Genomic DNA, 20,389 nt, shown 5'->3' on the forward strand with positions numbered 1-20,389 from the left:
GAACTCTCATGTTTCGCCACTTTCAAAGTAAACATGACTCCTTCAACACCCGCGGGCTGACAACATTTTAGCTACATTTTTGCGCTTTCCTGCTGCGCATTCGCATTTTTGTGCCGCTTCCTTCGTCACCACAATTTCGCTTCGCATACAGCAGGCCTCAGCGCTTCGTATACTTTGGGCTCGAACAGTCACATGGAATAGAAAATCAAATAGCATCTTTCCTTTCCTGCACTCCCTACTTGGCTTTTCTGAATCTTGGTATCCTTTCCACAGGCTTTGCTCCTTTAGTCAAATTAGATTTTATTTTCATCTCTAAAGTTGAGATAAATAAGAAAGTATTCATTGCAAGCTCTTCGTAACTTTGGATATGAAGTCATCAAGCTTGCTGCTCTATGTGTCCTAAGCCTATTCAACTTCATCCCACTTCATCCACTTCAACTTCTAATTCTTAGTAATTTTCCTTTAAATCCATCTTATTGATCCATAAACTAAATTCCTTTTCTTTAAAAGCCTTTAATCTCCTTCTTCTCCCTAAAAGTACTTCCTTCATCAGTAACATTTAATAAGGTTTCATTTATTATATGTTTATTTCATCACAATTTTCACTCAAATTTTAGATTCCTTTTGTTTAAAATTCTTCATTTCTTCATTGTAATGTTTATGGTAAACTTGGTTGTATTCCATTATAATATTCTAGTTCTATTCCACTACAAAATGCATTTCGTTTGCATGAAACAACAACTTTTAAAATAATTTTACTTTTCTATATCGACTACCAACCTCTTTAGATCTGAAATAGAATGAAACTGTATCCGATATAACTCCTTTAACATTCGAATCTAATTTTCTTCGCACTTCATTTGTTTCGTTAGATAGCTCAGAACAAACTAATCTTGGGTGATAAACAGAAGCTATAGATGGCTGTTTTATCATCAACTAGTCAAAAACATATTTTGTTCTTTGTTAACTTGGATGTTTGTTCGGACAAAAGTGGTAATTGGTATGGAATAAGCTTTAACTGTCAGAAGGTCATGGACATTTTATTTTCACCATTATTCGTAGAATAGAATATCGGACATTCTGAAGTTGTCTGTATTAAGTGCAAATTTTTGGATAAAAGATGCTATGATATATTAAATAACATTGGTGTTAGAAACTCTGTTCAAGTAGCATTTTTTAATACATAAAATAGAACAAAACAAATCTAAATTTTACAAGCAAATGGCCTTATAAAAAGACATTTCCTTATTGTCAGTACAAAATGTAAACCTTTCATGGTTCCAACTTTAAATTTTCAAGCATAACCGAACATCAGCTTACTATAATCATAAGAAACTTCGTTTGATAAATGAGCCAAGTATGGCTGAGGAGCTTGCTGGGGAACATGAAGAACATAAAATGTTTCGGAGGGGGAGCCTTATTTTGTTGTTTTATGTCAAGTAAATGTGAGAAAGTTCAGGAGTATTTTCTAAGAAAAAGATCAAGAATTCCAAAGCTTTCAAATGAGTACCTCCTGCTCTGACTGTATTTGTGACTTTGCTATCTATTTGTAACGGACTTGTGGTGGGTCATAAGGAATCATTAAAACATGACTTTTAATCTTGGATTTAATGTTAATTTCGATATGTTTTCAAATCAATGGACATGAACTTTGTTATCATTTAGTTAATGAACCTTATTGAATGGTGTATTGTAATTATCCCAAGCATTAACAAGATTCTTCGTACTTTCTTAAACGTATGTTGTTCGTTGTGTGCGGTTTGTGTTTAATGGGCTAGATTTGTATAGTTAACGATATCCTCGATGACTAAAACAACTCTAATCAACAAAAGAAAAAGCATATTGAAAATCCCTGATTTTCTCCATAAGATATTTTATTTCAAATTGTTTGGTGCTGTGACATATGACATTCAAACATGTTTGCAACATTTAAAACAGTGCTGTTTGGAATGCATTTGTAGGTTTGGTGCATAAGTATTTTTCTGTCTTTGTGCAATTGGGCATTTGTCTGATGATCTAAACATTTCAACTTTCAATTCAAATCTGACCATCTAAAAAGAATCTGTTGTTCAAGATTTGTTCTAGTAAAAGTTCAAGATTTTAGATAAAGGTCTGCCAGTATAAAATTCAGCAAGTTAGGTCAGGATTTATCAAAGCATGGCTAAAAGACTCAAGAATGTTTATTTCTTTATTCTATTTGAAGCTTCTCTATTCTTTCGACTGTTATTCAGAGGCATTTCTATTAAGAGCAAAAGTAAAAGTAGCAGCTTCGCTTTAGAAGGTATTCATTTTGTCACTCAGACTTTAAACTTTTTATTCAAAATGTCCTACTTTTACAATTCTACTGTTTTCTGTTTATTTTCGACTTCCTTCATTAGTGTTTTTTATTTTATGACAAACTGGACTAATTCTTGAGAAATACTTATTCGACTCGCCTTCATGGCTTCTCTTATCAATCCTGTATTTCGTGAACTGTTTCGAGCTTCATTCGTTTTTGTATACTGGTTTTCTTTCTTTTCTGTGTTTTAGGTATAAGAAGGTTAGTTTGGTTTGGTAGCGTTTCTTGCTTTGTTATGAAATTGTGGCATCATATGTTTAAATTGGCTAATAAAGTCCTAAATAGCTATTTTCTCAACAACTCACTACTATTTTCCAATTCTCAAACAAAATACTCAAAGACATATTTCATACCTGGTTTCTTTTACGTACTAATACCTTCAAATAGACTTTGCTTTTCTTTTATCAGGGTTGTTAAAGTCAAAGAGACAGTGATCATTTTCTAGATAAATCTCCACTAAAGTCTAGACACAAGAACAGGACTGGAGAACATTCTTGGCATCCAGCGTTTATGCGACATTATAATGGAAGCAATACTTGTGCTAAACTTTCATTTATTTGAAAACAATGATTTATTTTTTATTCCATAGATTCATAAAATTCATTGTCAGTTATTCATTCAATATACCAAAACTTGCTCAAATTTTCATTTTCATCATAGCCTCGTGAGTCCACCTTTCCCCTGTATACCTGTATATCCCAGAACTCAATTTACTTCTTGTTGAGTAAAAATGTTCTAGCATTTTCCATTCTTTTGTCAAACTGATTCAAACGTAGTTATTCAAATAAATTAGCATATTCTTGCAGTGAAGTATACGTACTTTTATATTGAGTATCCTTTACTAGTAAAGCCGCTATTACTGTTGTTTGATGATTGCATCCTCAAGGTTTGCGTTTGGGGTTGGGGTGTGGACGAAGGATGTTCAAACGAATGATGCACTCAAATGGAATCTTTTCTTCCACCTCATGCACTATCATTTGTGGACATGGACATTCATGGACTTCATCGTTGTGGTATTTGGCTGGGTTGGACCATGGACATGAATTCGATCCATTCGTAGATTCAAGAATACCTGGTTTGGGTTGGGGTTTGGATGGGGTTTAAGGGACATGATCTAGGTTAAGCAGATATGAGAATAGATACAGAATGTGATAAAATCTATCTTGTTGTATCGGTTAGGTGATTTGGAACACCTAATATAAAGTCGTTCGAATGTTTTGCATTTGTCGCATTCATAGAACGCTATGAGATTGCCTGTTTGAGGTGCGCCTCAATCATCCAGTCGATTTGATCGAGTTTAGTACCGATGAAAGAGTATTTAATAATGGTTTCTTCAGAACTTTAGTACTGGTTTCGGATGGATCTGTTTTATAGACTTTGGACAAAGACAATAACAATGCCTTTGAAATCTGCAAGGTATAAAGGCGCGTAACAGATATAGCACCAGGCGTTGATTTAAACTACCGTCTTTTCAAATCAACTGGTGACTGGCATCTTTTTGAAACCGACTTTCGTAGAACTGTAGGATAAAGTGATCGACAGAACTTGTAAATGATACTCTTGACTCTCTCTTCGTTCGGTTCTCAATTCGTGGTTGATCTCTTTTCCTCCTCATCGTTCAATGCTCTGCCTTTCTCCTTTGTACCGTGATGTCTTTGAACCGGGAATATCGCATCAATAAAAGCACAATTTTACCGGCGAAATATTCCTGATGACATCATTCGACATGGAATAAACGATATAGAACACTATTGCAGGATCACGATACAAAGTCGATCACGGAACTGATATCTTTCCTCAATCAACGAAATAGTTTGGGGCGGTGCCTTGTTGATCGAGCTTTTCAAATCATTTGCATAATCGATGATGACTTCGATGACCTCATCGAAACGATATCGCGCGAAATAGAATTGATCGAGCGACAATCATGACAGAACGGAATCTTTCGTCCTCGAACGTGGGAGAAGTACTGAAACCTTCACGATGTTTGACAGAGAACGCGGGACATCATGGATCTGAATGGAATGGAATGCTGGAACTTTCTTCGTAAAATCACTGCATGAGGACTAGCATTTGCTAGGATGGAGCTTTATTGATACGTAGAAGGTTTTCTGGACAGGATATTAAGTTAGAATGGTATGGAATGAGCATTCAGGCTTTCGGACATCCTTGGTAGTTTTATCCGTTCAGGGGACTGCAGGACTGGGGATAGGGTGGGGCATAGCAAGCCTCCGGACAGAACATATCAAGGTTAAAAGAACTTTAAAATATAAAAATGCACCTAAAGACACCTGCATTTTGTTTTAGCTATTCATTGTGCTGCGTTTAGCATTTGTAGTGCAAGTACGCGTTCGGTTTGTACGCCCCATAACTTGTTTTAAAAACTTAAGGTTTGCGAAATGTTTCAAAGCATAATAAAAACAGATGGAGGCAAGGTCGTGTCCCGTATGAACGGCCCCTTATGCATCTAATGCAATTTCTGTTTAATTCCATTATGCCCCATCTAGTTTTTTTTAACTCAAGTCTATTTAATGTGTGATATAGGCAACCTTTGGGGTGTAAAATCTGCTACCATCTACAGAAAATGTTTCAAAGGGTAAATAAAAGTATACTAAAAAAAAATTATTAACATAAACCGTCCCACTAGTTGCTTATTTAAAAGGATAAATCACACAAAAATTTTAATTATTTTATCATTTACTCACGCTATCCCAGATGTGTGTGACTTACTTTTTTTCTGCAGAACACAAAGAATTTTAGAAAAAAATATCTCAGCTCTGTTGGTCCATACAATGCAGTGAATGGTGGCCAGAAATTTGAATGTCCAAAAAGCACATAAAGGCAGCATAAAAGTAATCCAGAGGTGTTCCATGGTTAAATCCATGTCTTCTGAAGCGATATGACAGATGTGTGTGTGAAACAGATCAATACAACAGTCTTTTTTTTACTATAAATCTCAACTTCCACATTCTTTTGTTTCTGGTGATTCACATTCTTTGTGCATATCGCCACACATATCATAAAGCTTCTTATGATATGGATGTAACTACTGGAGTCATATGGATTACTTTTATGTTTCCTTTATTTGCTTTTTGGACCTCTGAATTTCTGGCAAGCATTCACTTGCATTGTATGGACCTACAGAGCAGAGATATTCTTTTAAAAATCCTTGTTTTTGTTCTGCAGAAGAAAGTAAGTCATATACATCTGGGATGGGATGAGGGAGAGTAAATGAGAGATTTTTAATTTTGGGGTGAACTATCCATTTAAATACGCTCCAGATATTACTTTACATTATACCGCTATCTCCTGGCTGATTCAGGTTACTACAGGTATTTCAGTCCACAGAAATATACGATGGCATGGAAACATTACATTTTAGCAGTCACAGTGAAGGTCCTCAGAAATGGCAACAAATGTTTTTATTAAAAAAAAATAAAAAAAAAAAGGTGTGATGTTAATCTGACAGAAACACCTATTACATACACACTTTTGATTCTTAACAGCACACCAACATGACCCAAAAATCAAGCAACAAATTAGATTCCTAGAGTGGAACTAAAAGCATCAAAGTAACTTCAAAACAATGACATATTTGCATAACTTGGAACCTTTTAGATTTTTTTATTTCTAAACTAAACTACTCTCAAAGATGACAAATAAAACAGAAAATGAACAGGGTGGTCATCAACATGGAACTTTGCTCTCTCAAGTTACCATGTAAGTTTCAACCAGACATTAGAATTCCACATCAGATCTTAAAACCACTCCAGTTCAGCTTCTCTTGTTTAGCTCACAGTTTTCTTATCACCGTTTTCAACTATTTTTCGTTTCTTCTCATCTACTTGAGGTTTGAAAACATTTGCTCTGTAAAACTTCAGTTCTTTTATGCTCTCCTGGATGTCTTCCAGTGCTCTGAAAATTCAAATAGACGCGTTATTCTTGCAGTAGACAAAACAGCACTTTGTTATGTTTAAATATTTTGGTGTTTCTTCAACTATGGGTACTTCTAGTCCCAGCGGTTGACTTTAAAACATTAAAACTGTCTTGAAACATTTTAAACGGCCTTCATCTTTTATAAGTGCTACTTTTAGAAATGCTTTTTGTGTGTAGATGTTTTTGTTTTGTCCATGTCCCAGACTTTTGATCTTAAAATATGAAACTCCATCATAAAAATATAAGTGATTACATTTAAAAGTTATGATAATCCAGACAAAGTGTGAAATAATAATGAAACCATTTCAAAATTTAGGGGTTTCAAAATTACCCTTTTCAATAGTGCAAAAAAAAAAAAAGAAAAAAAGAAAGAAATAATAATAATAAAAAAAACTTTAAATGTATCTGTTTCTCACTACACCTATTATATCACTTCTGAAAATATAGATTTAACCACTGGAGTCTAATTGATTACTTTTGTGCTGACTTTGTGCTTTTTGGACATTCAAAGTTCTGAACACCATTAACTTGCATTGAAAATACCTACAGTGTGGAGATATTCCTCAAAAAATCTGTTTGTATTCAGCAGAAGAAAGAAAGTCAAACACATCTGGAATGGCATGAGGGTGAGTAAATGATGAGAACATTTTCATTTTGGGTGAACCATCCCTTTAAAGGATATATATGTTTACAATGTGGTGGCTTTTACGTAAAAATGTCATAAATAAAATAAAGACAGAACTCTCTTGTGATACATGTATGTATAATTTTGGACAAATTAAATAAAATTATTGGGAGCATAAAAAGTGTGAATTGATTTCCCTCAAAGGCTACAAGGCCAGATGTGCCCATATAGTTGACGAAACACCCATTTACATTAAAATAACTATTTCAATGCTTAATTTGGTAGCATTTAATACAGCAGGAAAACCAAAGTTCTGACCTGTGTGATGCTTTTTTCTGTGGCGCGAGCTTGTACTCTTCTGGAAACCATCGTCTAGGCAACGAAAAGAAAAAAAAACATGAATAATTACCATTAAAAATGACAGGTTGAGTAATCATTTTAATGAACTGAAGACCTGGAGTGCTGGATAAGTCACAGTGTGACTAGCCTATTTAAGTTTAAGCTCTGTTCTGCTGAAAACAGTCACAGTGCTGCATGGTGAGGCATGTCTACAGACTTCCATGCAAGAACAGCGGTCATTCAGTCATCTGATTAAACTCGAAAGGATAATATTTAGCATCCACACCACTGACCCCAGCGGCAATCCTGCATAACGAACCTGCACAGCTCTTTAATGGTGCTCACGTCTATGATGCGATAGTGCAGGTGGCGCATGAACTGTGGCATGTACTTATCCAGAAACTTCTTATCAGCGTGAACGGAGTTTCCTGTGGATGAAGCAGCACACAAACTCTCTGAGCTCTGTTTTACACAACATGCATTTGAATTAAAAATGTTAATCTTTCATCATTTACTCACCCTCATGCAATCCCAGATGTGTATGACTTTTTTCTTCTGCTGAACACAAATGAAGATTTTTTTTAAATAATATCTCAGCTCTGTAGGTCCATACGATGCAAGTGAATGCTGGCCAGAACTTCAAAGGTCAAAAAAGTATATAATGGCAGGATAAAAGTAATCCATAAGATTCCAGGGGTTACATCCATATCTTCAGATGTGATATGATAGGTGTGGGTAAGAAACAGATCAACATTTAAGTTATGTTTACTATAAATCTCCACTTTCACTTTCTTCTTTTGTTTTTGGCAATTCACATTCTTTGTGCATATCACCACCTACTGGGCAAAGAGGAGAATTCATAGTAAAAAAAAAATAAATATTGATCTGTTTCTCACCCACACCTATCATATAGTTTCCGAAAATATAGTTTTTTAAAAATGTAACCACTGGATTCTTATGGATTAATTTATATGCTGCCTTTATGTGCTTTTTGGAACTTCAAAGTTCTGGCCACCGTTCACTTGCATTGTATGGACCTACAGAGCACAGATATTCTTCAAAGAAACTTTGTTTGTGTTCAGCAGAATGAAGAAACTCAAACACATCTGGGATGGCATGAGGGTGAGCGAATCAGAGAATTTTCATCTTTAGGTGAACTATCCCTTTAATACCGGCCATAAATTATAACAATAAATTACATAAAGATGGTTATAGGGAGTGGGCCAATGAAAATCCTTACAAACTTGATAGTCAGAATAAATTTACATCCAAATGGTAATTTTGCAGCCAAACAGAATTACAAAAATAAACACTGTTGCACATGCATTACAGATGCAAGACTTGTGAAACAGACCTGCGTTATGGTACAGATAGCGTTACCTGCAAGAGGACACTGTCCTGGTGGCATGTGCTGTCTGATAAAAGACAGGAACTCATACTCTGCCTGCTGCAGGGTGATGGTACTGTCCCGCACAGCCTTAGTCAACCCTGACTGACACAACACAGAAAAATAATCAGACAATACCTATTCATCCATGGGCTTGTACAATAAACACACAGCATGTGTGTCAATCTGTGCTGTTCTGGACTCACCTCTCCATGATGCTCTTTGCACCAGTCTGACATGCTGTCAAGCAGCTCGTCTGGTTGATTGATTATCAGATTTGGCCCCTTAACAACAACAACAACAACATGCATACAGCAATGTTAACAAGATATTTCACCCAAAAATGATTTTCTTTCCTTTCCAAATTGTATTCACTGACATAACGTTGTTGCAAACTCGCCCACCTCTGCGATGATGTTCAGATCAGAATCTGTGATGATGCAGGCCATCTCAATAATCTCATCCTTCTCAATGTCCAGCCCTGTCATCTAAAATAGGAAGATTAGTAAAGACATGCCATGTCAGTCCCAGAACTGCACAATCACTGTGTGCAGACATCAGCTCTCAGAGGGGGTGTGAAATGACTGATGGAACCTTTCCCCAAATATTTATTTGCTAAGTGTTTCTGGATAAAATACCTGTGTTGGATAGATCCAAGGTCTCACATGTTATAAATGCCAAATATTTAACAAACTAGGCTGTGAGCACAAGTGCAAAAGCTTGTAAACAAGCAAGTCAGCTGGACATGAACTAGTGTAATCCAAAGTAGATTTGATTAACACATAAAATATTCCAAAATCGAATTATCTCAGAACTAACCCTAAATCAGTATGATATATTTTTAGATATGTGAACAAATGCTAACTCATCTAGCAGGATACAAAACTGCAGTAAACCACCGTTCTCTATCATATAAGGCTGTTGATGTTTGTCTCCCCCCCCCCCTTTTTTTGTCATATAACTACTGGAGTTCTTTTAAAACAACAGCTTGCTTTTAATGTACTAGAAACGTTAGCAGTTAAACATGTAAAAATGACAAATGTGTCACCCTCCTTTCTGACATCAGAAGTGTAACTTGCGTTGGCGATGTTGTTTACCTCCAAATCCACCCAGACCATCCGCTGCGCCATGGGCTCAGACATTTTCCTGCTGTCTGATCGTTTTGACATTAAACCCCTGACGAGCACAGAGGTACATGAACTGAAAAAAGACGAGCTGTGGGCTGCGGACACAAGTGGGTGTAGTTTCGTCAACTGTGATGACACGCCGACTCGACTCAGGACTCTGAATCCAATAATACACGCCGAACTCCACATGTGTGCCCGCATACTGCCGTCTTCCGAGCATAAGTGTCGTAAATACCAGTAAGGGGTGACAGTGGCGGCAGGTGAGCGGTAGAATTATTCAAGCAGTACAAGAAAAGTCTTTTTTTTTTTTTTTTAAATGTTTATTACAAACTCTCGTGGAGACAACAACAACAAAAACAGGCAAGGCGTCAACACAATGCAGATTGACAATGAAAAAATAAATAAATAAAAATAAATAAACAAAAATAAGGCATTGTTCTCAAATAAATAATGTGTTACAGGATCAAAAAACATTTCAGCAGCATAACAAATAGCTTCTACAGTCTTTGGAACGCTCCCGTGAGGCTATTTCCAGTCATGCCAGTACAGCTCTTATCTACTTGAAAAACGAAATCTCAAAAAAGGTTGGTCAAGATTACAATAAAAGAACATATTCCAAATCAGAAATAAATACTGGACAATTCTGGACTCATAAATTGTTATTCTTTACCTCATATTACACTAAAAAACTATTTTTTTCCCGGCTTGTATAACTAATGCGCATGCGCGTTCTAGTGTTGATTAATAGGTGATGTCTGTATCTAAAAGGTGACTGGCTCTTTAACCTGTAAGGCGGGACTTCATTTCCAGAGGTTCCCGGTTGAGCGTTCCAGTTTTTTCCCCTTCGTTTTAATAGAAGTGGCCCGTCTCTGCTTAATCGCTTTATCGGATTAAAACGTCATGATTTTACCACAGTAACCATATTTCAGCTACAGTATTTGTAGTAAAACCACAGTAACCACAATTTTTTTTTTTTATAGTAACCATTTTGTATCCTGCACATATATATATAGGTAATAATAATAGGTTTGGGGGGTTTTAATATATATATATATCTATATATATATATATACACACACATATGTGGTTACTTTTTGGTTATGGTTACATTTTGTGGTTACCATGGCTTTACTACAAATATCATAGTATGCAGACGTCCCAAGTCTCCCGGAAGTTCCGGGAGTCTCCCGCGTATTGATAGCGGCTCCCTGATGCCCGCAAATTAGTTAAAATCTCCCGGAATCAAGAGCGAGCGAGAAAGAGCGGTTAGACTGTGCTCCAAACCGTGTAGCGCGCACGGCAGAGAGGGAGAGAGCGAGAGACCTTGCGTGTGTGTGTGCTTGTGTGCATCAAGAAGTGAAGACAGAGAGCATCCTGATTGGCCTGTTTCGGGATACCTCCCTGAAATGACTTTTTGCAGGTTGGGATGCCTGAGTATGTAAACCCTGAATTTTTGCAAGGGATGGATATTTCTATTGCGAGGGGATGCAGTGCAATGCTTTGACAGTTCTTTATTTCAATATGCATGCCAATAGCTTGAATTGAAACAATTATAATAATTTTGTTTGTGTGTGTGTGTGTGATCATTATATTTGTATTATTAATTATGATTTTTTTTCCACACAGCATACGGACAAAATATCTGCTATCAACAGATAAAAGTGTCTGCAATATGCATAAATCTACATGTTTACAGCTTGAATGCAGTGACATTCATAGGTCAGGAGATGGCGTAGATGGACCATCACTGGCGTTGAGGAACTCCTGTAACCCAATTGTTAAATTAGAGTCTCAAACATGTAGATGTGTATTTTATTTGAAACATCGAAATAAAAAGGTCTAAAGTTTAGCCTTCGGTCTAATTTACTATTTAATGAGCTTATCTTCATATACAATGTTGTCATTGTGGGATATCGCTTCATGTTTATGCACAGCAATATAGTCCCAAATAATTAAATAGAATGTTTATCTTAATGCCTGGTGTATATCATTTGGAGTGCAGTTCAACTTTCATGTTCAAATCAAGCGAAATAGTGACCTAATCAATTCTGTAGTGGCTATTGAGTATGTTGTGGATATGAAATCTCAATTCTAACACTAATAGCAAGACAGGACCGTAAACATCATATTTCAGGCGTGACACAGATAAGAATTTAATGGCTTACATTCACCCTGTGAAGTAATCTGTGTGATAAAAGCCAGCAGAATCCTTCAGACCAGACCCTGACGGGAAATAAGGGCTCGATACAGCTAAATAGAGAGAGATGGAGAGAGAACAAGGCTGGAGATGTTTTCTTGCCCCTAACTCTCTTGATGGCTGAAGTCTAATAAAGGCAGGAGAGTAATTAGTACTGATGCAACACCGCTGATCACCTCCCTTACCATCTGATGGCACTGGAGTAATGCAGCAGGGGAAAGGGCTTATGACAGGCTTCATTATTATTATTTTTTATTATCAATTATTAAGTGCAATTAATACTGTACTCTTAAAAATACTGTACTGTCTTCAAGGGCGTAGATTTGTCTTGAAAATTGTGGGGGGGTTGCCTGTTGGTTTTTATGATTGGGGTGTTACCTACCCCCATCCCCCTGGAATCTACACCCGACTGTCTTTATAAGTGAGCTAAGTTAAATATACTTTGAAACAAAAAAAATGATGAAATTGTGAGTAACCGGTGTTCAGGGTGAGATAGTCCCTCCACCCTCTGGATATTGACATCTTTTATTCAATTGAAGAACATTAACGTCCTGAACTCACATTTGAACGCTGTACAAACACCTCTTTGAATATCTCTAATATGATAAAGAGATTTGCTCTATAACCAACACTTTTAAGAAGTCAGAGGAATGTGTTCTTTTGTAAAGTCACAACAACACACATATTTCTAAAGTCTGTGAGGCAGTTTACAGTTTGTACACATCTGGGAGTTTATTCTGCAAGTCGATTTCGTTGAACCTCTATTGAATGTGTTTTTAATCAGTTAAAAGTTACATTAGATTAGTTCAAGGAACAGTCCTTTTATTATTTTGTCAAGGATTGCTTAAATTCTGTGATTAATTATGCACCCTCATGTCTTTTAAAGTGATTACTTCATTACTTCTGCTAAACCCAAACTAAGATTTTTCAAATATTATTTCAGCTCTGTAGGTCCATTCAATGCAAGTTGATGGTGGTCAGAACTTTGAAGGTCCAAAAAGCATAAAAGTAATCCATATGACATTGGTTAAATCTGTCTTTAGAAGCGTGTGGGTGAGATATGTAACATTCAAGTTCCTTTTTAGTGTAAATCTTTACTTTCACTTTCTCATTCTTAAAGTGAAAGTGTAGATTTATATATGTTTTTATATATAAAATTGATCTGTTTCTCACAAAAAAAGTGATCGCATCGCTTCAGAAGACAACATTTAAACAACAGAGTTGCATGGATTACTTTTATGCTAAATTTTACATTTTGTTGTCATGTGATAAAATAGAAAATAAAAAGAGGACCCTTTCTAAACCCAATAATGCAATTATTTTAAAAAATCAGATATTATGACATTTTTATTAAAAGGCACATTTTGTTAAGGTTAAATTGAGAAATCGTCTTGATAGTTATGATTAAAAAAAAACTTTAAAAGCATTTTTTTTTGTTTGTTTGTTTTTTTTTTTAATTAATGATTAAGTTGTGCAAACTCATGAATTAAAGGTGCAAGAAAAAACTAGATTTTAATTAAAAAAAGATTTAGCCAAACTTATTTCTCAATGACCCATAAATACATACAAATTATAATTGCAGAATTAATGTTTTGGTTAGTATTAAGTTTCATTTACAATAAGTTTGTATTGTTTAACATTAGTTAACTAGTTAACATGAACTAATAATGAACAGCACTTATTAATCTTGGTTAATGTTACTTTTAACATAGCGTAATATGTTATTATAATTCAAAGTTGTACATGTTAGCATAAGCTAATGCATACTAAACTAACATTAATTAACAATGAACAATTACATTTTTATAAATGAACACAAACCAATGTTGTGGTGGAGGTGGGGGGTTGCTTGGTTTTCATTTTCATGGCCAAAGATTGTTGAATGGGGGTCGCTATACTGGATCAATGGCTCATGTGCACTGTCCCCATTGGCCAAGTCGGTAATCCATCCCTGTGGGCACAAGAAGAAAAGATTAATAAATGCTGTAAAAGTATTGTTTATTGTTAGTTCATGTTAACTAATGTAGGTAATGTTAATGAATACAACCCTTTTGTTAAGTGTTACAGAAATAATGGTTGAAAATTATTATTATAAAAACATGAAATATACAGTAGGAAATATGCCCTTGACAAAGTTTAAGGCAGCACCAAAGCAGCATCAGAGCCAGCATATTTTGCTCTTTACAAAGAATTTGGAGCCTGTTCAGAGCAGCCTTTACTCAGATGCCTCTATTTCTTTAAACCCCATCTGCTTAATGAAAAATGCAAATGTTAGCAGTGTTCGCGATTCTACAAGAGTCGTGAAAGCCATGTTGAAAAAATGACCTGACCCATGTCCGACATCCTTGGAAGATGTCTGGGGTTGAGCCATGTCATTACACTCAAAGTGTACAGAGCTCAAAGTGATAATACAGCAAATGGATTTAAGCACTTGAAAGCTACTAGTGCATGTCCTAATGCATCCGTCACTTGTGAACTTCCACCAGATAAGAGGAAAGAACTGCTCGCTCCAGCCATAAAGTGGACAGACTAATGCAGCTGGGCGTCTGATATCATCCACAGCACAGATCAGCTCAACCACAAACTGCTACTGTCGCGAGCCACACAAGCGTTTATCAAAACTACAAAGAATTTAGTTTAAAAGCATTTTTTTCCTTTTGGATAAATACCTTAAGTTCTTGATTTTGAACTTTTCATTGAGAGGTCTCTGTTGACCCTGATGATTCGACCACAACTTATTTCTAAAATTGGAAATATTCGACAGGTCTGAAGTCTGAAGTGCTTTCCGCTTCAACAAATACAAGGTGCAAGGTCACTGAAACCCATTAAAACTGTAAGAAAACAACCTGAAATGATTGATTTTCAGAGCATCAGATCCCTGCACCTTACTGTAAGGTGTAATTGCAAGAGTGTTTGTGTGAGCCGAGTCTTACAAGGAGGGCATGTGTGTCATGTTATGTTTTTGAGGTTATTGGTTGATCTTTTATCTTTAAAGGGTTTTGCAGGAATAGTATTTATGCTGCATTTCAGGTGTATCTTTTTATATATGAGTCAGTTGAGTTTCTTCACTTTCATTAAAAGGGATAGTTCACCTGTACTTGTCGGTAATTCCGCAGAATGTTGTTGGTTTCAGGGAACATGAACATTCAGAAGCAACATGTCTATCTTCTGCAGTGTAATTAGATTACTGTACTAATTACTCCATCTGAAAAGTAATTGCATTACTTATTACTAAACTTTCTAAAACCCTTATCAATCTCGACCAGATGAAAAATATAAGGATAGACATGTAACTGTTCTTTAATTCTTTCAAAGAAATAATATAAAATTGAATAAATTATTCGTGAACTGGCCAAAGAATTTAAGGGGGCTGCATTTAATTAGAAAACATGTATTTTAACTAGGGCTGTCAGTCGATACATTTTTTTAATCAAATTAATTACATGGTGTCCCCATGAATTAATCGCATATACAAATATTTGCTGAGAAACCCCCTCATATAACAATAACTCAATATATAATGATTATACATATTTATATCAATATATAATTATACATAGCTATCTTTAAATATTGTAAAAATGATATATATATATATATATATAAATAAAAAAAATCAGATAATTAAAATGCTTTACATTCCTGTAGCAGACGAGTTAATCATTGATAAGACAATATAAAAAGTGGCTTTAGAATACAATGTATTGTTTACTACCATATTATTGATCATAAGTCAATCATTGTCATACAGTTCACAGCAATCCATTTCACAAGTGAATTTGTCAATCAGTTGGAGATTTATTATGAGGGCTTGTTTAAGGACCCGTCAATTTACACCTTCATCAGACATCGAGTGTGTTGCGTTATAAACATAAAATGGTTAGGTCACTGTGTCAAGTTAAATATAGTTTAATACTCAATCTTTAAACACATCTTGAGATCCCTTAGTTCTTGAGATCCCTCAGCTGAAATTTCACTTACTGCCCTCTGGAGTAAACAGGTGGTACTACAAGCTTGCATTCTCAGGAATCTTCCTTATTGTGGTCTGGGGGCAAGCGATTAATTGCGTACATTTTTTAACGCGTTATTTAAAAAACAAATTAATCACACTGAATTAATGTATTAATTCAACAGCCCTAATTTTAACATAAGACATTACATTTTGATTTTAAATTCACTATTGTTTTATATAGAATTGTTCTGAAACTGTACTTAAATTACTGAAAAATTAAGAGTAATCATGTACTTTACTTTTTCAATGGAAAAAGTTATTTAATTACAGTAATTAATTACTTAGTAATGCATTACACCCAACACTGTTGTGGTGACATTTTTGCAAAATGAGATTGCATGGTTCATGACAAATTTCGCAGAAGTTCTGATGTGAAATGTCCTCTCTGTGGCGCTAAAAGCAAGTTAAATATTCCAAACGGAGGATGTTTTTAAAGTTAATGCTCTATCAAGTTTTAAAGCTGAAGCACTGTATGTCATTTCTGCGACACTAGCATCTGCGACACTGAATGGAACTGTGAAAAATAAACAATGTTTGCAAAACAGCTTCCTGAATGCGCCTTTTGTCTGCAGTTGTTCAAAAAGTTAGAAAGCCCCGGCCCCAACAACGAATGCCATTGGTTGCATAATGTTGTTGGAGCAGGTCAGTCAAAACAAACAGGAATTTTTATAGCGCCACAGAGACACAGTGCTTACCGTTTGTGAGAAAATGTACTTATGAATGGCTTACTTATACGTAGTTGTCTATGCATATTAAACTGGGATAAAATTATTTTAACACTGAAAAATTTACATGAGCTTTAAATTAACAAAACATACCTCCCTACGCTAAACCTAAACATAAACCTAACCAATAGTGCATTAACATTAAATGTGAGATGAAAAACAGAATAGCTAAATTGACCACATTCATTTTGAGGTGATTCTACAGTATGACATTTTTGACTCACATGTTGACCTTTGCAGTGCAAGTGAGCTATCACGCAATGTAGCGCCTTACGAGTCATGCACTGTTGTAAAAGTGTTTTATTGTCATAAAATTGCATTTTATAAGAATCAGGACGAAAAGTACGTGTTTATGAACTGAAAATCTGCCGTCTATTGTGATTTGTGTGAATGTGAATAAAAGACGTTGTTGTAGCACCTCTAGTGTTCATTTCACCTGGAAACTGATGCATTACATACAATTAGACAAGTAAAAATCATTTTGCAAAAATGTTGGTATAGTAATGTGATTCTATAAGACCAGGTTGCAAAATTGTATTGCAGACTTAGTCAATCTAAGGACAGTGACAGACATTGTTGAGATGTTTTCTGAAACTCTAGAGGAAGCAGATCTTTTTCTCAAGAGAAAAAGCTGAAAAGATGGAGACTTTTTGCTGTCTGAGTGAAACAACTGAAAACTAAAGAGATCTCAATTGGGATTTATTTTTCTCTTTTATGGGTTTGCTTAGTTTATTTAGTACTCTATAATATCTATGGCTCCAAATCTCACAGACATGGACTAAAAGCAACCAAACTCAAATTTTGATGGGGTCTTTAAAAATAAATAGATATGAAACCTTATGAAAGGATTCCTGATAAGCTGTTTTCTATTCAGAGGGAGTGAATCTATTGTGCCCAGGGAATCCTAAACGAAACTGTGTTATTTTCCGAACCGAGATAAGGAGAGGGATCAAGAGATCATGTCACGCTTAGTTTTTTTTTTTGGTCTTGAAGGTCAAATCATATTCTGTCTAATCACTCATCCGGTAGTCATCCGCTCTGATTGCTGTCCCAGAGGTAAGGGCAGGTCTTCTCACGAAATCTGCACATTCCCAAATATCAGAGCGGAATTATGTGTTTGGTTTAGCTGGATGCCATCACCTGAATGGAAATGAGCTCTTTTGATTGGAGGAAAAATGCTTGAAGGGGAAAACAAATGGAATTAACTTTGAACACATACACACCCACACCTTTACAAATGTGAACTGTGATATGCATATCTTAAATAAAAGTTATGTCAATCGATTACAAACAATTACATGATATACTCATTACGTAACAAAATTAATCAAAATGAATCACACAGAGTGAACACTTGCTGAGAAAAGCCCTGAAAAGAAGATTTCACTGTGAACACTTCACTCTGCGAACACAGGGGGCAGTGGTTAAAACATCAATCCACTGCCCCAGTGGCTGGAGCAGGTAACGGTTTTTAACAAATGGGCATGTGTGAGCTACAGTTTCTGGGTGAAATGACAACAGAGGGGCACCAAAAGCGAGTTGTAGAGCAAGTTGTTTTAAGCTGTAACTTGTTTAATATAGTGAAGAGGAATGCATATTTTATTAACTCTACCCTCCTACCCAAACCCTAAACCTAACCCTAACCGTCAGTGGAGTACAAATGTAATCTTATTGGGAAAACTTCCGAATCACGCTCATCATCGATTATGCAAACACGATTGCTTGACCGTGGTAACCGACAAAATGTGCTATGAGTAACACCACAGGAAAAGGTAAAATCATTTGAATTCATGCAAAGACGTCTAATGGGAGATGACACTTGTGAGTAACTCGGCAGAATGGGGTCGATGCATAATTGTACTAAATTATGTATTTACATTAAATTAGAGCAGAACACTTGACATCGATTATACCTCTGTGTTGTCTGGAAATAATTCCTCTCTTCCTCACAGCAGTATGGTTATAAAGGCCATTGTGAAAACAGTAGATGCAGGTTTATGTTGCTCATCTTCATCTGAGCAAGTCTGTGGTGTTTCCTGGGAAACACAAATATCCAGTCTGATAAATTGCTCATTGGCCCTGTGTGAGACCTGTCAATGCAAAAATACCTGACTGAATATTGCTTAAAGACAGCGTACAAGCGTGAAGTTTTCTTCTTCAATGAAATGGTCTTGGAGCATTTTGGGAATTGGTTCATAACCAAAACATCCTATTCAAGACGGTTTAATCCAGAAAAAAATAAATTATAATATTAATTCAACAATTTTGTTTTGTTTTGTTTTATGATCTTTCGATTCGACCCCTGCATCTGCTACATTTTCCATTAAAGAACAAACCGTATACCTGGGGAAATGTTATAGTAAAAAATAGTACTTAAAAATGTTGTTTGCCTAAAAATGTTTTGCCTTCAGATGTCTAAAAGTTTGGAATGAATAATAAAATACACTGTTAGTAAGTAATAAGAGGCCCCACACAACTCAGAACCACAGATTTCCACAGAATTCAAGCAATAACAATAAAACTGGTCTTACTATACCTACATTTTTGTGATATTTTGCAGTAGTTTTCTGGTGAAATGAACACTAGAGGTGCTGACATTTATTCCCTTTACACAAATCAAGAGTAAAATGGCAGATTATAAAGTTAATAAAATACATACTTTACGCTTTGTTCCTCACATAATACTGTCGTATGTCACCTAAAGTGCCACATTTGCTTTTATGACACTATCAGTTAGGTTTAGATATAAGGTTTATTGTAGGGGGTCGGTTTTGTTGATCTACAACTCGATAGCGCATTAGACTTAAAAACCTCTGTGTGGGTGACAATTTAAAGCATGTTTAGCATCTCACAGTGGACATTTCACCTTGGAACTGCCACAATACCTGTAAGGAACCATGCAATGTCATTTTGCAAACATATCGCCACAGTAGCATCATTTTAATGAGATTAGACCCCTTTTGTTTTTGTTTATTACATTTTGTGGTTAATTTTATATTGATTTCCATTACCAAAAAGTGGTACTCTAAGCTCTGTTTAATGGTTTTAATATTTTAAAATATTTTAATTACTGCTGTCAGTTGATCATTTTTTTAAATTGCAGTTAAGCACGATTAATCGCAGGTTTTGCAAGTGCTGAAATTTGACTCTATACTTCTTTTCCTGTCAAAATGCATTTATTTCCTTCTTAGGAAAGAAAACAAAACAAATGTAATGATTATTCTTTATTAAAAATGTTCAAACAAAGTCTTCTACAGTATAAAGATAGAAATGCACTACAATAGTGCCAATGGATGTAACATTAAATGTTTCCCAAAGTGTAAAGAACTAGTCCCTTATAGGTTGTGTATTCATTGCAATGCACATTAAATCTCTTAAACCCTCGTTCTCCACAATATTAATTGACTAGCAGGCTGTGGCTACCATTTTGGATATAGAATTCACAAGATTTGCATCAGGGAGTCAGGTGCCAATTTTAACTCCACATGAAAAGCGCTGCACAAAGTGGTCGTGTCAGGAATGGCATACTACCCATACTACTCTCTGCTTCTGTTATATCTATGAATAACGAGTAGTGTGGCAGTATGCCATTCCAAAAACAACCAACGGCTTTGTTCTGCTTTAAGCGCTGGCTCTGCCCACGTAATGATACTTCATCTGAATTGTCCTGTAATCATTAGCTGACTCTTCGAAAGCTCAGAAG

The 20,389-nt window shown here is 35.5% G+C and overlaps 1 protein-coding gene across 1 annotated transcript; it reads right to left on the minus strand.

Moving 5' to 3' along the window:
* Positions 1 to 5,751: 5,751 nt before the first annotated feature.
* Positions 5,752 to 9,954, minus strand: smfn (small fragment nuclease). The gene is made up of 7 exons (XM_052117786.1): positions 9,723 to 9,954; positions 9,030 to 9,113; positions 8,832 to 8,909; positions 8,619 to 8,730; positions 7,558 to 7,666; positions 7,218 to 7,271; positions 5,752 to 6,253 (listed from the first exon to the last, which is right to left on the minus strand). The coding sequence occupies exons 1-7, from the start codon at positions 9,951 to 9,953 to the stop codon at positions 6,127 to 6,129; spliced, it is 795 nt and encodes a 264-aa protein (XP_051973746.1). The 5' UTR covers position 9,954; the 3' UTR covers positions 5,752 to 6,126.
* Between the last annotated feature and the right edge of the window lie 10,435 nt (positions 9,955 to 20,389).

This window comes from Xyrauchen texanus, chromosome 44 (assembly GCF_025860055.1).
Source record: "Xyrauchen texanus isolate HMW12.3.18 chromosome 44, RBS_HiC_50CHRs, whole genome shotgun sequence".
In the NCBI taxonomy this organism is placed as follows: Eukaryota; Metazoa; Chordata; class Actinopteri; order Cypriniformes; family Catostomidae; genus Xyrauchen; species Xyrauchen texanus.